The sequence below is a fragment of the Triticum urartu genome, chromosome 2A (assembly GCF_056163025.1).
Source record: "Triticum urartu cultivar PI428250 chromosome 2A, HENAU_Tu73, whole genome shotgun sequence".
In the NCBI taxonomy this organism is placed as follows: Eukaryota; Viridiplantae; Streptophyta; class Magnoliopsida; order Poales; family Poaceae; genus Triticum; species Triticum urartu.
In genome coordinates, this window is record NC_141874.1 from 5,219,525 (window position 1) to 5,240,631 (window position 21,107).

The 21,107-nt window shown below is 48.0% G+C and overlaps 2 protein-coding genes across 2 annotated transcripts; one reads left to right on the top strand and one right to left on the bottom strand.

Moving 5' to 3' along the window:
* Nucleotides 1-6,869: 6,869 nt before the first annotated feature.
* On the bottom strand, nucleotides 6,870-20,771 carry LOC147982722 (cypmaclein-like). The gene is made up of 2 exons (XM_087539330.1): nucleotides 20,681-20,771; nucleotides 6,870-7,057 (listed from the first exon to the last, which is right to left on the bottom strand). The coding sequence occupies exons 1-2, from the start codon at nucleotides 20,769-20,771 to the stop codon at nucleotides 6,870-6,872; spliced, it is 279 nt and encodes a 92-aa protein (XP_087395456.1).
* Nucleotides 7,265-17,613, top strand: LOC147982723 (uncharacterized). The gene is made up of 3 exons (XM_087539329.1): nucleotides 7,265-7,820; nucleotides 16,503-17,288; nucleotides 17,576-17,613. Exons 1-3 carry the CDS (start codon nucleotides 7,265-7,267, stop codon nucleotides 17,611-17,613), a joined length of 1,380 nt encoding a protein of 459 aa, XP_087395455.1.
* Nucleotides 20,772-21,107: the final 336 nt, after the last annotated feature.

The following is a 21,107-nucleotide window of genomic DNA, read 5'->3' on the forward strand; positions in this document are numbered from 1 at the left end:
GACTAGGTCTGGAGTATTTACAGTTAAATCAATGTACATTGATGTTATTAATTCAAACTCCATTCCAACTTCCAAGAATGTCTGGGATGTCAAAGTTCCTTTGAAAATAAAAGTGTTTATGTGGTTTGTCCATAAACAAGTTATTTTAACAAAAGACAACTTGATAAAGCATAATTGGACAGGACCTACGAGGTGTAGTTTCTGTGATCGGGATGAGACGATTAAGCATCTCTTCCTTGATTGCCCGTTGGCTAAAGTCCTTTGGTGGACGGTCCACATTGCTTTTAATATTACTCCACCGAATTCTGTCAACGCTTTATTTGGGACATGGCTTAATGGGATTGAGCCTGACTTAGCAAGACATATTCGGGTTGGAGTTTGCGCTTTGCTGTGGACTATCTGGAATTGCATAAATTATTTGGTTTTTAACAGAACATCACGTATTCATTTTTTGCAGGTTATTTTCCGAGCCACGGCAGTGATCCGTTCGTGGTCGCTACTCACTCCGATGGAGCCAGGGAGCATTTGGTTACTGGATCTATCCGCTGGGAGATGGTAGCTCGGGATATTTTTAACCGGTTTGGATGGCGGTCATGTAATAGGATAGGCAATTAGTTTACCTATCTATTTTTAGCCAGCCGGTTGTGGCGTCTTATCTTGGCTAGTTTGTGTCGCTAGCCTTTTAGGCTCTGTGCGAGCTGTCTTTTCTTTTTTTACGTTAAAGACTTTGGAACCTTGTTGGCACATTTTGATTTCTTGGTTAATAAGATGGCCGTATGCATCACTCCGATGCAGAGACCGGGGAGCCCTCCTTTTTTTAAAAAAAGAATCTAATAGAGGAAACAACTACTCGACGATATCTGCATGGACTAGAAAGGCACAACATGGGCACCATCATTGTCGATACCAGCCCCCGTCAAGAAGAAACTTTCGGCCAGGGTATGCAATCCCTCTCCACCCATCAAATCCTTTGGGAGCAAGCCTAGATGTGCTAGTTGCATACAAGAGTAAATCATCACCGCCACAACCACAGCACATTGCCTCGAGACTTAATTAGCCAAATCCTGTCACCACGCCGCAGCAAGCTTGCTTATGAAACATCACCGATGTGGAATAGAAACATAAGAGGATATGCAATAATCATGCATGGTAGTAGAGGAGCGCACAGATCGAGGAGAAAAGGGCTTCCCTCCCGGTGCCTAGATCTAGGTTCCTTTCCATGCATCAGTATTACATACCTCAAACAGTTTAGACAACCAATTAATTTTTTGAGGTGCTAAAATACCGACCGTAAATCCCGAAAATTCCAGTGATCCACTAAAACAAGTCATGTATAGTGAGAAGTGCCTTCACATTCTTGAAACAAAATAAATAGCCCATACAATATGCAATACGAAACAAGTCAAGCACACTATAATATAACATGAACGCCGATAACTGCCACACGTGTGGCATATACGACATGCGCCCATACACCGTGTGTGGTGTGAGCAAGAGGCAGCCCACGGGCTATGTGTGGGCGGACATTAGAATTGCCCACACGTGTGGGCGCGGCTAGTTCGTGTCACACGTCCAATAAGTACTACTCATCTCCACCCCATGCGTGTAGCACGAAGCAAAAAAGCCCACACGTCCTGACGCAGCTACGTTAGGTACCCCGCGGGATGACGATTTAGTTGTCATCCTGGTTGGCAGATGTAGTTATCCGGGATAGTAAGTGTAGTTGTAAAAGCATGGCAACTCTATCTGTTTTGGTTAACTATAGTTGCCATGTCTAATTTATGGTAGTTGCCATGTGTAATCAAACCGTATTTGCCGTGTGTGATTAACTATTTGCCACATATGATCAAAACAGTAGTTGCCATGTGTGTTTATCTAGTTGCCACGTGTGGTCCAATCATAGTTGTCATGTATTGTTAATCACAGTTGCCATGTGTGTTTATCTGGTTGCCACGTACTCGCAACTGCAGTTGCCGTGTAGCAAAGAATCACAGTTGTCATGTGTGTGTACCGAGTTGCCACGTTCGCGTAACTGCAGTTGCCGTGTAGTAAAGAATCACAGTTGCCATGTGTGTGTACCGAGTTGCCACGTTCGCGTAACTGCAGTTGCCATCCACAAGGTAGTAGTGTTGTGTGGGCGAAAAGCAGTTCGCCCACACGCGCATGACCTAGTTGGTGGCTGTGTGGGCGAAAAGCAGTTCACCCACACAACGCAGCTGGCAAACAGCGTGGTGCGGATGTGTGGGCAAACTCTCCAACGCCCACACATCAGCCCCGTCCTACGGGGCACACCAAATCCACCTTTTCGTGTCAAGATTCCTGTAAAAGACAGTGAACGACGATCCAGGCGTGTGGGTGAGGTGGGTAACGGCCACACGTGTAGGCGTTAGTGTTTTCGTATAACATAGAGACACACCATCAAAGGTTTGAGAACGCCAAAAAACGATAATTCAACCAGAGTAATTTCTCAAGAAGGGTGCCTTTTTACTCCTCAACTTATTTCAAAGCATTGCACCTTGGCTCATAACCCACAAATTTCCAACCAAAAAAGTAATAATATGCATGTTTTGTTGAGGTAATGAAAAACTAAATCACAGCATTACGATGTCTACGAGAGGGCTTCCCTCCCTTGCTCGGTGCCTGGATCTAGATTCCTCTCCATGCATCATTACTGCTTACCTCAAACAGCTTAGAAAACCAACGATTTCTATTGAGGTGTTTGAAAACCGACCGTAAATCCCTAAAATTCCAATGAACCTCTAAAACAAGTCATATATATTGAGAGGTGTATTAACCAAGATGAAACACATGGAAACGTGGTACCAAAGGTTTGAGAACGCCTAAAAAACATAATTCAATCAGAGTAATTTCTCAATAAGGGTCCTTTTTTTACTCCTCAAAATTTAATTATCTTATTTCAAGAGCATTGCATCTTGACTCATAATACACAATTTCACAACCAAAAAGGTAGTAATATGCATGTTTTGTTGAGCTAATGAAAAAACTAAATCACACTATTACGATGCCTACGTGGTCTATATATGCTAATACTAGCATGAAGTATCTAAAAGTCACCGGAGCAGCAGCTTTAATTAGTTTCTTGAGCGATGCATTAACACATAAGTTACGAATCATTTCCATAGCACGCTCCGCTTCGAGATCGAGGATATTATTAACTGATCTAGTTATTTCACTCCCATTACTACCTAGTGAGACCGCTAATTGATTTGCATTGTGAACAATCTCATCATTGGAAAATGCAGAATCGAATTTGACGTATTGAGTGACATACTAGTAGTGATCTCAATGTCATGAAGCTTGGCTGTCCGCATAGCGCACCTTAGCTGCATATCATCAACATTCGGCTGCTCCTGGAGACGACTGCTCATTCGTCGATCTTCAGAAACAAGATTCGGGATCCCTCCAAAAGCAATGATCTCCTCCCGCGTGGCCCCGTTTGGGGTGGGGCCTCCTGGCCAACCCCCAACAGAGCTCGACTGAACTAGAATAGCCAAAAAACCATCGAGAGCCAGCATCGGCCGGAGACTGAACCCCGGGGACGCCACAGGAACCTCACCAACCGCCGGCACCAAGGGAGAGGAAGGGGCGGAGGCCACCTGCCCACGCCCCCCTCCCGACCTGGTCCCCTGGGCTGAGTGAGGCGAGGACACCACCGGACACGCCACCCGAGGCGAAGCGGATGCCGCCAAGGGGGAAGCAGGGACGAAGGCCTCCTACCCACTTCCCCCTTCTGGTCCTGCCGCCAAAGCCGAGCGCGCCGAAGGAGAGGCATGGGCGGAGGCCTCCTGCCCGCGCCCCCCGCCCTGTCCGGCAACATTCGTCTGGTGCACCAAAGGAGAGGCAAGGGCGGAGGCCTCCTGCCCACGCCCCCCTCCCGGTCCAACCGCATCGCTAGCTCGCGGCATAGCCTCCTCGATAGCAGTCCTGGCTGGGCTCCTCGCTGGTGGAGAAGCAACACACAGAGGGGTAGATCGCATGGCCACCTGCCCAGGATCATCCCCACCAACGATACACAGCTGGGCACCCAGATCAATCGCCGCCGGTGCTGTCGGTGCACTCTCCATCGATGGTAACACAACAACAACCTCAACATCCACAGGAACATCAGCATCAACAAAATCCAGGGTAGGAAGCGATCGCTCAAACACGCCATCACGCCCCACCCGATCGCTCCACAATCTCGAAGGAGCAGATGCAGGCTCAAACGAATCAAATCTCATCGTGCTCATGGGTGCAGTCGTGGAGGGTGAAGTCCCTTTCCCAGATGCCGTCACGTCGGATCCCGGAATGTTAGACGCCTCGTGCCTACGGCCATCATCTCGCACCTCCTAGTTACCCGAGCCATCATCCTTATCCAGCATGTCAACATCATTCGCTGCCAAAGCCTCAGAGAAAAGCTCGGTGTCCTCAAACTCAATGTCAAGATTATAAATCATGCCTCTATGAGTCCACTTAACCACATCTGGCACATACTCAATATCGAGGATGCTAACAAGCAATCTAGCCACCCCATGAGCACGGGTAAAGGCCATATCCACCCTCTCGGTTTTCCCAACCAACGTCCCCAAGCTAGCCGCAACTCGAACATCATTTAGCGGCTTGGAAGGTGCCCCCGAGAATCGAAGCCAAACCTGAGTGAGTGGTTTACCCTTCGGCTCAACCTTTTTCCACTCATGAAACTCGAGGATGCACTCAGTGCCTGGAACTCTGCACAACCTAAAACTCAGAAGCTGCTCCAAGTCCTCAGTCGATGGAAAGTCCACCTTGTACATATTATCCTCGAGCCTAATAAGTTCCCACTGATGGTTACCTGTAGCTAACTCATTCAGCATGTGCAATATATGTGCATCGGTCAAGTCACCCTTGGTAACTTTCACCACCCCCATGGTCGCACTCTGAGACACATCAGGCATCTCCACAGCACTAGGAGACCCGAAAAACATCAACTCAGCGCAGCACACACCATAGATCGTAACACCCCGCATGGGTTCACGCAGAAGCTGGCACTCTCCCGTAGCATGCACCGGTTTGGAACAAGTGTCACAAAGCTCAGCAGAACATTCAGCAATAAAGTGCCCCTGCTCACCATAGTGATAGCAAAGCATTTTCTCTTTTTTAGGGCCCATTTGCTAGCTTTCTCACCACCCGGCCCGTCAGACACTCCAACAGCACCCGCTACCGCCGGCTCATTCGCGGGCACCACCGCAGTAGCCAAGGCAGACACCGCAGCCAAGACCTGGCCAGACAACGCGGGCATATGCTCAACAACCACCTCTGAATACACCATTGGCTCAGTGACGTCGGTAACGGTAGTGACAGGCGGCGAAAGCTAACGGTAACGGTTCTTGCCACCGCGGCCATTCCGAGATCCTCTATAACCACCTCTGTCTGTAGTCCGGGCTGGATGCCCCCTCAACAAAACCTCCCGGAGGGCTGAGAAACGGCCGCTCCGCCGTCCCATCGCTCTGTCAGGCATAACCACGCCCTCCGCCCGACTATGACGAACCGCGATGTTGACCTGCACCGTACACGTCATAGCCGTCATCCCCCCATTGACCTCGGTGAGACACGCGATCATTGTAAGCTCTGCCACGAAAAGCCAGAAAACGATGCCCAGCGCCACCACCACCGCCACCACGGCGCGCCGGCGGCCCATGCCAATCCGCGGTAGGTTGGTGCCCCACGGCAGCCCCATGCACCGGCTCCACCCGGCTCAGTTGCGGCTGCGCCACAACATGCGGCGGCGGGGCTCACACCGGAGCCGGCGCCGGCGGAGCTCCACCCGCACGGGGCTGCTGGGTAGAGGCCCCCGAACGAGGCTGACGTTGTTGCTGGGCCGGCGGCCGAGGCGCCGCAGCCACCGTCCCGGGCGCCACCGGCTTAGGCCCCGGCGGTCTAGCCCCTCCACGACCCGCCATGCTCACCGCAAGGGGGGGATGCGCGCCGCTCGGCCCGACGTGAACGAGGGAAATCCAGGGACGGCAAAGCGACGAACCCTAGGCGGTGACTGAGGTTCACGACGCAAGGACTCGCTCTTGGATGCAAGTTCGACATCGCCAGTAGTAGGGACCGATTTTGTCTGGGCCTCATACCCAGCTAGATCGGACTCCTGACCTGGGCCTCATACCCAGCCCTAGCAGAGCCCAACTCGGCGTCACAAGGCTCCGGCCCGTCGCGGCCTAGCAAAAAATTTATCCACGCCTGCCGCGCCTGCCGTACGTCCCGAGTCTGGCAAGCTGCGCCACTCCCCGGCGACGAACTTCCGAACGTCGGCGCACCTCGTTTCCAACATTGCCTACTAATTTGTTACCACAGTTGAACTCATTTCCAAAAAATACTGGTATGTCAACGACTGTCTAGTCGAGCATATGTATCATCCATCGGCCGTATCCCCTACGCCATGTACACTGTTTAACGAGCAATAGATATATAGAAACGCTGTCAGGTAACAAAAAACCTAAGCATGATCAACTACATACACCACAGGATAAAATAATACACCCCCTAAAAATTTGCCTGAATCTTAAGGTTACAAAAAAAAAGGTATTCTCATACATTTACAATCAACTATTTATAATTCGTATTCTTCCAACGGATCAAATAAGAGATCAGAACAATCTAATATTTTTTATTAAAGGGGTAGCTTCAAAACTACACCTTTTATTCCGCATCGAAATCTGTAAACTTATCTAGGATGGTGGACCGAAGCAAAGCTCGAAAGGAAATTAAAAAAGAAATCACTATTAAACAATAAGGCTATATATGATTTTATTTGGACGATCATGATCATTTCATCAGATAAGTCCGTATAACTCTGGCATGCACTCACGCATCTTTTAGGGTCTAGTCTAGGGGCACTTGAGCTTGCCGTTCTTGGAGTTCTTTAAGTTGGCGTAGCAGGGGCATTCGTTACGGGTTGCCTGGCTGGTGCCGGAGGGAACACAGTTGCATTTGTCACAGCAGATGTTGCAATCCTTGTTGCACATCTTGTTCTTCCAGTTCTTCGCGCATCTAGCCTGGCACGCCGATGGACAGTCTGGGAACAGCAAAATATGTATCAGATCACGTGTTATTATTAGAGTATATATTTGGTTTGTATATTTGGTAGTTCAAATTGTAATCTATCTCTACTATCCTTGGCCTCCAAGTTTTGTATCTTATATAAACAGCCCTTTGAGGCCCTAATACATATTCATAATTCAATAATCTTCATGGTATCCGTCGCCTAGGTTATCTTCTCCACATGGCCTCTCCGCCGGCCCCTCCACCTCTTCCGGCGCGGCCTCTCTTTACCGCGGCCGAGTTCAACGCCGCCAGATCGCCATCTACCTCTTCTTCCTCCTTCAACCCTAGTTCCCTTACCCACCACCAATATGCCCTTCCGCCACCACCAATCTCTCTAGCAGATACAATTGCCGATGTTGCGCCGTTCATACCCATCTCGCTTGACCTGGCTGCCCACAATTACTACCATTGGCGCCATCTCTTCCACATCCACCTTGGTCGCTGCGGTCTACGCCACCATATTCATCCATCCTCTGTGCCGCAGCCTGCCAATCCTCGTTGGGTGAAGGACGATCTCACGATCATCCAATGGATTTATACTCGGATCTCCACCGAGCTTTTCAATCTTGTCTCCAACGACGATGCCACTGCAGCCGATCTTTGGGCCGCCCTTCAACAGTTGTTTCAAGACAACTCCGACGCCCGCATCAACGCTCTCCACACCGAGCTCCGCACCATCACCCAAGGAGACTCCCCGGTCACCGTCTTCTGCCAGCGGATCAAGTCGATCGGTGATGAATGTTGGAAATATGCCCTAGAGTCAATAATAAAAGCATTATTATTATATTTCCTTATTCATGATAATTGTCTTTATTCATGCTATAATTGTGTTATCCGGAAATCGTAATACATGTGTGAATAACGGACACCAACATGTCCCTAGTAAGCCTCTAGTTGACTAGCTCGTTGATCAACAGATAGTCATGGTTTCCTGACTATGGACATTGGATGTCATTGATAACGAGATCACATCATTAGGAGAATGATGTGATGGACAAGACCCAATTCTAAACATAGCACAAGATCGTATAGTTCGTTTGCTAGAGTTTTCCAATGTCAGTGTCTTTTCCTTAGACCATGAGATCGTGTAACTCCCGGATACCGTAGGAGTGCTTTGGGTATACCAAACGTCACAACGTAACTGGGTGACTATAAAGGTAGACTACGGGTATCTCCGAAAGTGTCTGTTGGGTTGACATGGATCAAGACTGGGATTTGTCACTCCGTATGACGGAGAGGTATCACTGGGCCCACTCGGTAATGCATCATCAAAATGAGCTCAAAGTGACCAAGTGTCTGGTCACCGGATCATGCATTACGGTACGAGTAAAGTGACTTGCCGGTAACGAGATTGAACGAGGTATTGGGATACCGACGATCGAATCTCGGGCAAGTAACGTACCGATTGACAAAGGGAAATGTATACGGGGTTGCTTGAATCCTCGACATCGTGGTTCATCCGATGAGATCATCGAGGAGCATGTGGGAGCCAACATAGGTATCCAGATCCCGCTGTTGGTTATTGACCGGAGAGCCATCTCGGTCATGTCTACATGTCTCCCAAACCCGTAGGGTCTACACACTTAAGGTTCGGTGACGCTAGGGTTGTAGAGACATGAATATGCAGTAACCCGAAAGTTGTTCTGAGTCCCTGATGAGATCCCGGACGTCACGAGGAGTTCCGGAATGGTCCGAAGGTGAAGAATTATATATAGGAAGTGCAGTTTCGGCCATCAGGAGAGTTTCGGGGGTCACCGGTATTGTACCGGGACCACCGGATGGGTCCCGGGGGTCCACCGGGTGGGGCCACCCATCCCGGAGGGCCCCATGGGCTGAAGTGGGGAGGGGAACCAGCCCATAGTGGGCTAGTGCGCCCCCCTTGGCCCACTCCCTGCGCCTAGGGTTGGAAACCCTAGGGTGGGGGCGCCGCCCCCCTAGGAGATCCCATCTCCTAGGGCCGGCCACCCCCCTTGGCACCCCTATATATAGTTGAGGAGAGGGGAGGACTTCAAACCTCAGCCTTGGCGCCTCCCTCTCTCCCCGTTACGTCTCTCCCTCGTAGTATAGGCGAAGCCCTGCTACTGTGACGCCCTGCATCCACCACCACGCCGTCGTGCTGCTGGATCTTCATCAACCTCTCCTCCTCCCCTTGCTGGATCAAAAAGGAGGAGACGTCTCCCGTCCCGTACGTGTGTTGAACGCGGAGGTGCCGTCCGTTCGGCGCTTGGTCATCGGTGATTTGGATCATGTCGTGTTCGACTACATCATCACCGTTCTTTGAACGCTTCCGCACGCGATCTACAAAGGTATGTAGATGCATCCGATGACTCGTTGCTAGATGAACTCCTAGATGGATCTTGGTGAAACGAGTAGGAAAATTTTTGTTTTCTACAACGTTCCCCATCAGTGGCATCATGAGCTAGGTCTATGCGTAGTTCTTCTTGCGCGAGTAGAACACAATTTGTTGTGGGCGTAGATTTGTCAACTTTCTTGCCGCTACTAGTCTTTTCTTGCTTCAGCGGCATTGTGGGATGAAGCGGCCCGGACCAACCTTACACGTACGCTTACGTGAGACCGGTTCCACCGACTAACATGCACTAGTTGCATAAGGTGGCTGGCGGGTGTCTGTCTCTCCCACTTTAGTTGGAGCGGATTCGATGAACAGGGTCCTTATGAAGGTTAAATAGAAGTTGACAAATCACGTTGTGGCTTTAACGTAGGTAAGAAGACGTTCTTGCTAGAACCCTAATTCAGCCACGTAAAAAACTTGCAACAACAATTAGAGGACGTCTAACTTGTTTTTGCAGCAAGTGGTTTGTGATATGATATGGCCAAAGTTGTGATGAATGATGAATGATCTATATGTGATGTATGAGATGTTCATGCTATTGTAATAGGAATCACGACTTGCATGTCGATGAGTATGACAACCGGCAGGAGCCATAGGAGTTGTCTTTATTTTTTGTATGACCTGCGTGTCATTGAGAAACGCCATGTAAATTACTTTACTTTATTGCTAAACGCGTTAGCCATAGTAGTAGAAGTAATAGTTGGCGAGCAACTTCATGGAGACACGATGATGGAGATCATGATGATGGAGATCATGGTGTCAAGCCGGTGACAAGATGATCATGGAGCCCCAAGATGGAGATCAAAGGAGCTGTGTGATATTGGCCATATCATGTCACGTTTATTATTTGATTGCATGTGATGTTTATCATGTTTTGCATCTTGTTTACTTAGAACGACGGTAGTAAATAAGATCATCCCTCATACTAATTTCAAGAAGTGTTCCCCCTAACTGTGCACCGTTGCGACAGTTCGCTGTTTCAAAACACCACGTGATGATCGAGTGTTTTATTCAGACGTTCACATACAACGGGTGTAAGACAGATTTACACATGCAAACACTTAGGTTGACTTGACGAGCCTAGCATGTACAGACATGGCCTCGGAACACAGAAGACCGAAAGGTCGAGCATGAGTCGTATAGAAGATACGATCAACATGAAGATGTTCACCGATGTTGACTAGTCCGTCTCACGTGATGATCGGACACGGCCTAGTTAACTCGGATCATGTAATACTTAGATGACTAGAGGGATGTCTGATCTAAGTGGGAGTTCATTAATAATTTGATTAGATGAACTTAATTATCATGAACTTAGTCTAAAATCTTTGCAATATGTCTTGTAGATCAAATGGCCAACGTAGTCCTCAACTTCAACGCGTTCCTAGAGAAAACGAAGCTGAAAGATGATGGCAGCAACTATACGGACTGGGTCCGGAACCTGAGGATCATCCTCATAGCTGCCAAGAAAGATTATGTCCTACAAGCACCGCTAGGTGAAGCTTCCGTCCCACAGAACCAAGACGTTATGAACGCTTGGCAGACACGTGTTGACGACTACTCCCTCGTTCAGTGCGGCATGCTTTACAGCTTAGAGCCGGGGCTCCAAAAACGTTTTGAGAGACATGGAGCATATGAGATGTTCGAAGAGCTGAAAATGGTTTTTCAAGCTCATGCCCGGATCGAGAGATATGAAGTCTCCGATAAATTCTTCAGCTGTAAGATGGAGGAAAATAGTTCTGTCAGTGAGCACATACTCACTATGTCTGGGTTACATAACCGCTTGTCTCAGCTGGGAGTTAATCTCCCGGACGATGCGGTCATTGACAGAATCCTCCAGTCGCTTCCACCAAGCTACAAGAGCTTTGTGATGAACTTCAACATGCAGGGGATGCAAAAGACCATTCCTGAGTTGTTTGCAATGCTGAAATCAGCAGAGGTAGAAGTCAGGAAGGAACATCAAGTGTTGATGGTCAATAAAACCACTAAGTTCAAGAAAGGCAAGGGTAAAAAGAACTTCAAGAAGGAAGGCAAGGAGGTTGCCGCGCCCGGCAAGCAAGCTACCGGGAAGAAGCCAAAGAATGGCCCAAGCCCGAGACTGAGTGCTTTTATTGCAAGGGAAGCGGTCACTGGAAGCGGAACTACCCTAAATACTTAGCAGACAAGAAGGCCGGCAAAACAAAAGGTATATGTGATATACATGTAATTGATGTGTTCCTTACTAGTGTCCGTAGTAGCTCCTGGGTATTTGATACCGGTGCAGTTGCTCACATTTGTAACTCAAAGCAGGGGCTGCGGAATAAGCGGAAACTGGCAAAAGACGAGGTGACGATGCGCGTCGGGAATGGTTCCAAGGTCAATGTGATCGCCGTCGGCACGCTGCCTCTATATCTACCTTCGGGATTAGTTTTAAACCTTAATAATTGTTATTTAGTGCCAGCTTTGAGCATGAACATTGTATCGGGATCTCGTTTAATTCGAGATGGCTACTCATTTAAATCCGAGAATAATGGTTGTTCTATTTATATGAGAAATATGTTTTATGGTCATGCTCCTATGGTGAATGGTTTATTCTTTATGAATCTCGAACGTGATACTACACATGTTCATAATGTGAGTACCAAAAGATGTAAGGTTGATAATGATAGTCCCACATATTTGTGGCACTGCCGCCTTGGTCACATAGGTGTCAAACGCATGAAGAAGCTCCATGCAGATGGACTTTTAGAGTCTCTTGATTATGAATCATTTGACACGTGCGAACCATGCCTCATGGGTAAGATGACCAAGACTCCGTTCTCAGGAACAATGGAGCGAGCAACCAACTTATTGGAAATCATACATACTGATGTATGCGGTCCAATGAGTGTTGAAGCTCGCGGTGGCTATCGTTATGTTCTCACCCTCACTGATGAGTTGAGTAGATATGGGTATATCTACTTAATGAAACACAAGTCTGAAACCTTTGAAAAGTTCAAGGAATTTCAGAGTGAGGTTGAAAATCAACGTGACAGGAAAATCAAGTTTCTACGATCAGATCGTGGAGGAGAATACTTGAGTCACGAATTTGGCACACACTTAAGAAAATGTGGAATAGTTTCACAACTCACACCGCCTGGAACACCTCAGCGTAACGGTGTGTCCGAACGTCGTAATCGCACTCTATTAGATATGGTGGGATCTATGATGTCTCTTACCGATTTACCGCTATCTTTTTGGGGCTATGCTTTAGAGACTGCCGCATTCACTTTAAATAGGGCTCCGTTGAAATCCGTTGAGATGACACCATATGAATTATGGTTTGGGAAGAAACCTAAGCTGTCGTTTCTAAAAGTTTGGGGATGCGATGCTTATGTCAAGAAACTTCAACCTGAAAAGCTCGAACCCAAGTCGGAAAAATGCGTCTTCATAGGATACCCAAAAGAAACTATTGGGTACACCTTCTACCTCAGATCCGAAGGCAAGATCTTTGTTGCCAAGAATGGGTCCTTTCTAGAGAAAGAGTTTCTCTCGAAAGAAGTAAGTGGGAGGAAAGTAGAGCTTGATGAAGTATTACCTCTTGAACCGGAAAATGGCGCAACTCAAGAAAATGTTCCTGAAGTGCCTGCACCAACTAGAGAGGAAGTTAATGATAATGATCAAGATACTTCTGATCAAGCTCCTACTGAGATTCGAAGGTCCACAAGGACACGTTCCGCACCAGAGTGCTACGGCAACCCTGTCTTGGAAATCATGTTGTTAGACAACGGTGAACCTTCGAACTATGAAGAAGCGATGGCGGGCCCGGATTCCGACAAATGGCTAGAAGCCATGAAATCCGAGATAGGATCCATGTATGAAAATGAAGTATGGACTTTGACTGACTTGCCCGTTGAATGGCGAGCCATAGAAAATAAATGGATCTTTAAGAAGAAGACAGACGCGGATGGTAATGTGACCATCTATAAAGCTCGACTTGTCGCTAAGAGTTATCGACAAGTTCAAGGGGTTGACTACGATGAGACTTTCTCACCGGTAGCGAAGCTAAAGTCCGTCCGAATCATGTTAGCAATTGCCGCATTCTACGATTATGAGATATGGCAAATGGACGTCAAAACGGCATTCCTTAATGGTTTCCTTAAGGAAGAATTGTATATGATGCAGCCGGAAGGTTTTGTCGATCCTAAGAATGCTGACAAGGTGTGCAAGCTCCAACGCTCGATTTATGGGCTGGTGCAAGCATCTCGGAGTTGGAACATTCGCTTTGATGAGATGATCAAAGCGTTTGGGTTTACGCAGACTTATGGAGAAGCCTGCGTTTACAAGAAAAGTGAGTGGGAGCTCTGTAGCATTTCTCATACTATATGTAGATGACATACTTTTGATGGGAAATGATATAGAACTCTTGGACAGCATCAAGGCCTACTTGAATAAGAGTTTTTCAATGAAGGACCTTGGAGAAGCTGCTTATATATTAGGCATCAAAATCTATAGAGATAGATCGAGACGCCTCATAGGTCTTTCACAAAGCACATACCTTGATAAGATATTGAAGAAGTTCAATATGGATCAATCTAAGAAGGGGTTCTTGCCTGTGTTACAAGGTATGAAATTGAGCTCAGCTCAATGTCCGACCACGGCAGAAGATATAGAAGAGATGAGCGTCATCCCCTATGCATCAGCCATAGGTTCTATTATGTATGCCATGCTGTGTATCAGACCTGATGTAAACCTTGCCGTAAGTTTGGTAGGAAGGTACCAAAGTAATCCTGGCAAGGAACACTGGACAGCGGTCAAGAATATCCTGAAGTACCTGAAAAGGACTAAGGAAATGTTTCTTGTTTATGGAGGTGACGAAGATCTCGTCGTAAAGGGTTACGTCGACGCTAGCTTCGACACAGATCTGGATGACTCTAAGTCACAAACCGGATACGTGTATATTTTGAATGGTGGGGCAGTAAGCTGGTGCAGTTGCAAGCAAAGCGTCGTGGCGGGATCTACATGTGAAGCGGAGTACATGGCAGCCTCGGAGGCAGCACATGAAGCAATATGGGTGAAGGAGTTCATCACCGACCTAGGAGTCATACCCAATGCGTCGGGGCCAATCAAACTTTTCTGTGACAACACTGGAGCTATTGCACTTGCCAAGGAGCCCAGGTTTCACAAGAAGACAAGGCACATCAAGCGACGCTTCAACTCCATTCGCGAAAATGTTCGAGATGGAGACATAGATATTTGTAAAGTACATACGGACCTGAATGTAGCAGATCCATTGACTAAACCTCTCCCTAGAGCAAAACATGATCAACACCAGAATTCCATGGGTGTTCGATTCATCACAATGTAACTAGATTATTGACTCTAGTGCAAGTGGGAGACTGTTGGAAATATGCCCTAGAGTCAATAATAAAAGCACTATTATTATATTTCCTTATTCATGATAATTGTCTTTATTCATGCTATAATTGTGTTATCCGGAAATCGTAATACATGTGTGAATAACGGACACTAACATGTCCCTAGTAAGCCTCTAGTTGACTAGCTCGTTGATCAACAGATAGTCATGGTTTCCTGACTATGGACATTGGATGTCATTGATAACGAGATCACATCATTTGGAGAATGATGTGATGGACAAGACCCAATTCTAAACATAGCACAAGATCGTATAGTTCGTTTGGTAGAGTTTTCCAATGTCAGTGTCTTTTCCTTAGACCATGAGATCGTGTAACTCCCGGATACCGTAGGAGTGCTTTGGGTATACCAAACATCACAACGTAACTGGGTGACTATAAAGGTAGACTACGGGTATCTCCGAAAGTGTCTGTTGGGTTGACATGGATCAAGACTGGGATTTGTCACTCCGTATGACGGAGAGGTATCACTGGGCCCACTCGGTAATGCATCATCAAAATGAGCTCAAAGTGACCAAGTGTCTGGTCACGGGATCATGCATTACGGTACGAGTAAAGTGACTTGCCGGTAACGAGATTGAACGAGGTATTGGGATACCGACGATCGAATCTCGGGCAAGTAACATATCGACTGACAAAGGGAATTGACTAAGGGGTTGATTGAATCCTCGACATCGTGGTTCATCCGATGAGATCATCGTGGAGCATGTGGGAGCCAACATGGGTATCCAGATCCCGCTGTTGGTTATTTACCGGAGAGTCGTCTCGGTCATGTCTGCTTGTCTCCCGAACCCGTAGGGTCTACACACTTAAGGTTCGGTGACGCTAGGGTTGTGAAGATATGTATATGCAGTAACCCGAATATTGTTCGGAGTCCCGGATGAGATGCCGGACGTCACAAGGAGTTCCGGAATGATCCGGAGGTAAAGAATTATATATAGGAAGTGCTGTTTCGGCCATCGGGACAAGTTTCGGGGTCACCGGTATTGTACCGGGGCCACCGGGAGAGTCCCGGGGGTCCACCGGGTGGGGCCACCCATCCCGGAGGGCCCCATGGGCTGAAGTGGGAAGGGACCCAGCCCAAAGTGGGCTGGGGCGCCACTCCCCCAAGGGCCCATGCGCCTAGGGTTGGGGGAAACCCTAAGGGGGGCGCCCCCTTGCTTGGGGGGCAAGCCCCCCCACCCCTTGGCCGCCGCCCCCCCTAGGAGATCCCATCTCCTAGGGCCGGCCACCCCCCTTGGCACCCCTATATATAGTTGAGGAGAGGGGAGGACTTCAAACCTCAGCCTTGGCGCCTCCCTCTCTCCCCGTTACGTCTCTCCCTCGTAGTATAGGCGAAGCCCTGCTACTGTGACGCCCTGCATCCACCACCACGCCGTCGTGCTGCTGGATCTTCATCAACCTCTCCTCCTCCCCTTGCTGGATCAAGAAGGAGGAGACGTCTCCCGTCCCATACGTGTGTTGAACGCGGAGGTGCCGTCCGTTCGGCGCTTGGTCATCGGTGATTTGGATCACGTCGTGTTCGACTACATCATCACCGTTCTTTGAACGCTTCCGCACGCGATCTACAAAGGTATGTAGATGCATCCGATGACTCGTTGCTAGATGAACTCCTAGATGGATCTTGGTGAAACGAGTAGGAAAATTTTTGTTTTCTGCAACGTTCACCATCAATGAACTCCGGCAACTTGGTGATCACGTCGACGACCGCGTTCTTATAAACGCTCTTCTCATCGGTCTTGGTGAGCAGTTCGAGAAACAGGTGGCCTTCATCCCCATGTTGCGGCCCTACCCGTCCTTCGGCGAGGTCCGCTCTCTCCTTCAGCTCGAGGCTCAGAATCAAGCTCGCAAGGCCACTCGTCCACAAGTGTTTCACGCCACCACCAAGTCTTCGGCGCCAGCTCCATCCACTTCGTCGTCGGCCCCTGTCCAGCCGCCTCCAGGCTGGCGCCCGAGCCCTAACTACTGCGGCAAGAATCCCGTCTACCGGCCGCCCCAGCCTCGCTCCGCCAGCTCCTCGGCGTCATCATCATCATCGTCTACACCGGCATCTACTCCAACGGCATGGCACCAGCAGCAAGATCCCTGGACCGGGCTGGTTCAGGCGTGGCCCATGCCTTGGTCTGCTCCGTCTCTTTACGGCGCTCCTCCAGCATACACGGGCGCCTGGAGCCCGGGCCATCGTCCTGCCACCGGCTCCCCTGGTCTCCTCGGACCCCGACCGTCGGCTCACGTCTACACCGCCACTACTACACCGACCACGCCCGGCGCCCCCGTGCTTCCGCCCGGCTACGCCCTGGTTCCCTATGCGCCCGGTGCTCCTTCGGCTCCGTCACCGTACGCATACGGGCAGCATGCACCAATGAACATGCCTGCTCCCTCTCCTACGACCACATCGCCGAGCTGGGATCAGGCTGCTTTCATCGCCGCCATGAACAATTTCACCCTCAACAACGAAGGTACGGATTGGATTTTTGATTCTGGTGCATCTACACATATGTCTTCAACTATGAATTTTTTGTCAGCTTGTTTCCCTTCTTCTTTTTATTCCATTACCATCGGTGATGGTTCTACTATTCCTGTCTCTTGCACCGGTGATTCTTACATCCCCTATTCTTCTAACAATTTTCTTTTACGCAATATTCTTGTAGTCCCATCCTTAATTACTAATCTTATCTCCGTTCGTCAGTTTACCATCGATAATCAAGTTATTGTGGCCTTTGACCCCTTTGGTTTATCTGTGAAGGATCTGACAACGGGGGAGGTTCTAGCTCGGTACAATAGCACCGACGATCTTTATCCTCTTCATGGCGCCCCCACTTCCACTCCTCGCGCCATGCTTGCATCAGTTCATCTATGGCATCGTCGGCTTGGTCATCCTAATAAAGCTACACTATCATCATTGTTACAGGAATTTTGTATCCCTAGTTCTAGTGTCCCTCGTGATTCCTCTCTTTGTAATGCCTGTCAATGTGGCAAACATGTTAGACTACCTTTTGGTACATCCTCTACTATTAGTACTTTTCCTTTTGAATTGCTCCATTGTGATCTATGGACCTCTCCAATTCCTAGTGTTTCTCGTTACAAATACTATCTTGTAATTCTTGATGATTATTTCCATTATGTTTGTACCTTTCCTCTCCGAGCCAAGTCCGATGTACACCCAATTTTTCTCAATTTTCGTCAATATGTTCTAACCCACTTTGGTCTTCCAATACGCTTTATTCAATGTGACAATGGACGAGAATTTGATAATACTCGCAATCGCACTTTCTTTCTTTCTCACGGCATACTTCTTCGTTTTTCTTGTCCCTATACATCTCCTCAAAATGGCAAAGCAGAACGCTCTCTTCGTTCCATCAATGATATTCTTCGCACCTTGCTTATTCAAGCTTCTCTTCCTCCCCGTTTTTGGGTTGAAGCATTACACACTGCCACACTTCTTCTCAATATTAGACCAACCAAAACATGTCCTCTCTACACTCCCTTTCAACCCCTCTTTCTTTCCCATTCCGACTATCTTTCCCTTCGCATTTTTGGTTGTCTCTGTTTTCCCAACATCACTTCTACCACTTCTCATAAACTAGAACCTCGCTCTTTACCCTGCATTTATCTTGGTCTCTCCGATGATCATAAGGGCTCTCGCTGCTTTGATCCCTCATCCGGCCGTGTCATTATTTCCCGTCACGTCGTCTTTGACGAATATACCTTTCCCTACGCTGCCACACAAACATCATCCACAACCCAACCTTCCTCTGTTCGTTCTTCATCTCCTCTCCTCCCTCGTCTAGCTCCTACCTCTATTGTCCCGGAGCAACAACCACCACCGCATCAGTCTTCCATGCCTCCACAGCAGCCTTCTGCACCGCCCACTTCTCCTTCACCACAGCCTTCCGCGCCCCCCACTCCTCCCTTGACAGCAGCTTCCTCTCCTCCCACGCCCATCTCCCCTATTGTTGCTTCTCCTTCTTCCTCTTCTTCCTCCACACCGCCTCTTCCATCTAATGCCGTTCCTATAATACCTCCGTCCAATGATCATGTCATGTGCACTCGTGGTAAGCGTGGCTTTCACCTCCCTACACGACGTCTTAACCTCACGGCTGTTCCCACTATCTCCCCTATTCCTACATCTTATAAACGTGCTCTTCTCGATCCTCTTTGGCACTCTGCTATGCGTGATGAGTTTCATGCTCTTCAGCAAAATAACACCTGGACTCTCGTTCCCAAACCACCCGGTGTCAATGTTGTTTCCGGCAAATGGGTTTTCCGTCACAAATTTCATGCTGATGGTACTCTTGCTCGTTATAAAGCTCGTTGGGTTTGTCGTGGGTTTTCTCAGCAACACGGTGTTGATTTTGATGAGACTTTTTCTCCAGTTGTAAAACCTAGTACCATTCGTATTGTTCTCAGTCTCGCTGTCTCCTCCTCTTGGCCGATCCATCAGTTAGATGTTAAAAATGCCTTCCTCCATGGCACTCTCAATGAAACTGTCTATTGTCAACAACCTTCGGGTTTTGAGAATTCCTCTTCTCCTGATTTTGTTTGTCTTCTTCACAAATCTTTGTACGGTCTTAAACAAGCTCCTCGTGCTTGGTTTCATCGCTTCACCACCTTTATTCACACAATAGGTTTTACCGCGTCTAAATCTGATTCATCTCTCTTCATTTTTCGTTCCTCCTCCCATACTGCCTATCTTCTCTTATATGTTGATGACATAATTCTCACTGCCTCTTCTGATTCCTTTTTACAACACATTATATCTTCTCTTAATCGTGAATTTTCCATGACTGATCTCGGTCCTCTTCATCACTTTCTTGGGATCACTGTCTCCCGCACTTCATCTACACTCTTTCTCTCTCAACGCCAGTACATTCTTGACTTGCTCTCTCGTGCAGGGATGACTGACTGTCAACCATGTCGTACGCCGGTCGACGTTGGTACCAAGTTGTCGGCCGACGATGAACCTTTTTCTGATCCTACTCTATATCGCAGTATCACTGGTGCTCTCCAATATGCCACACTCACTCGTCCTGATATATCTTATTCTGTTCAACAAGCGTGCTGATATATGCATGATCCTCGTGTTCCTCATTATTCTCATGTCAAGAGAATACTTCGGTATCTCAAAGGCACTATTGATCATGGTCTTCTCCTTAATTCTTCCTCTCCAACAAGCTTGACAGTTTATTCTGATGCAGACTGGGCGGGTTGTCCAGATACTCGATGATCTACATCCGGCTTTTGTGTTTATTTGGGTGACAATCTTGTTTCTTGGTCTTCTAAAAGGCAGGTTACAGTTTCCAGATCGTCTGCAGAAGCTGAATACAGGTCTGTTGCTCATTCTGTGGCCGAGGCGGTGTGGCTCCGTCAGCTTTTGGTTGAGCTCCATCGACCAATCAAGCGTGCAACTATTGTTTATTGCGACAATATTTCTGCAGTCTACATGGCGTCCAATCCTGTTCAGCATCGACGCACCAAGCACATCGAGATTGATATTCATTCTGTTCGTGAAAAAGTGGCTCTTGGCGAGGTCCGTGTGCTTCATGTTCCTACCACTGCGCAATTTGCTGATATTTTCACCAAGGGGCTCCCCACTGCAGCATTCACTGGCATTCGCTCTAGTCTCAACATTGTTACACCTGATGTTGACACTGCGGGGGGTATTAGAGTATATATTCGGTTTGTATATTTGGTAGTTCAAATTGTAATCTATCTCTACTATCCTTGGCCCCCAAGTTTTGTATCTTATATAAACAGCCCTTTGAGGCCCTAATACATATTCAGAATTCAATAATCTTCAGTTATTAGTTGATCAAGGACACGTCACATATGCATGCATGCACATACATACCTATCTTGGGTGCCGGTTGCGCGTCGGCAACCATAAGGAGAGCGACGAGGAGGAAGAGCACGATGGGGGCGAGAGGCTTGGAGGATGCCATGGATGTAGCTCGATGGTTCCGGAGACTAAGTATGCAAGTAGGCCAAGCGAGCAGCTACATATATATACAGATGAAATGTGGAGCAACTAACGGGGTAAAAAATCAAGTATAGGAACAAAGCGTAACATCTAACTGGATCTCATTTAATGCCATTGATATGGCGTTTACGTTGGGTAAGAAATCAATTAGGAACATAAGTACTACAAAAGCTAATTTAGCTGGCTGCAGATCAAGCCATAAACTGGGAGGCGTATTTGTTTCCTTTTACGTTTCACAACACCTTCATTATTCGGTTTCGTGCATGTGTTGATGCAATTGATCTGTCTGGCTTTCTAT

Excerpts from the sequence above, each read along its gene's own strand:
- LOC147982723 (XM_087539329.1), top strand. The coding sequence starts at position 7,265 with ATGGCCTCTCCGCCGGCCCCTCCACCTCTTCCGGCGCGGCCTCTCTTT. Across the intron at positions 7,821-16,502 it reads GCGGATCAAGTCGATCGGTG|ATGAACTCCGGCAACTTGGT; the intron begins ATGAATGTTGGA and ends CGTTCACCATCA. Across the intron at positions 17,289-17,575 it reads TTTCACCCTCAACAACGAAG|GATCTGACAACGGGGGAGGT; the intron begins GTACGGATTGGA and ends TTATCTGTGAAG.
- LOC147982722 (XM_087539330.1), bottom strand. The coding sequence starts at position 20,771 with ATGGCATCCTCCAAGCCTCTCGCCCCCATCGTGCTCTTCCTCCTCGTC. Across the intron at positions 7,058-20,680 it reads GCAACCGGCACCCAAGATAG|ACTGTCCATCGGCGTGCCAG; the intron begins GTATGTATGTGC and ends TGCTGTTCCCAG.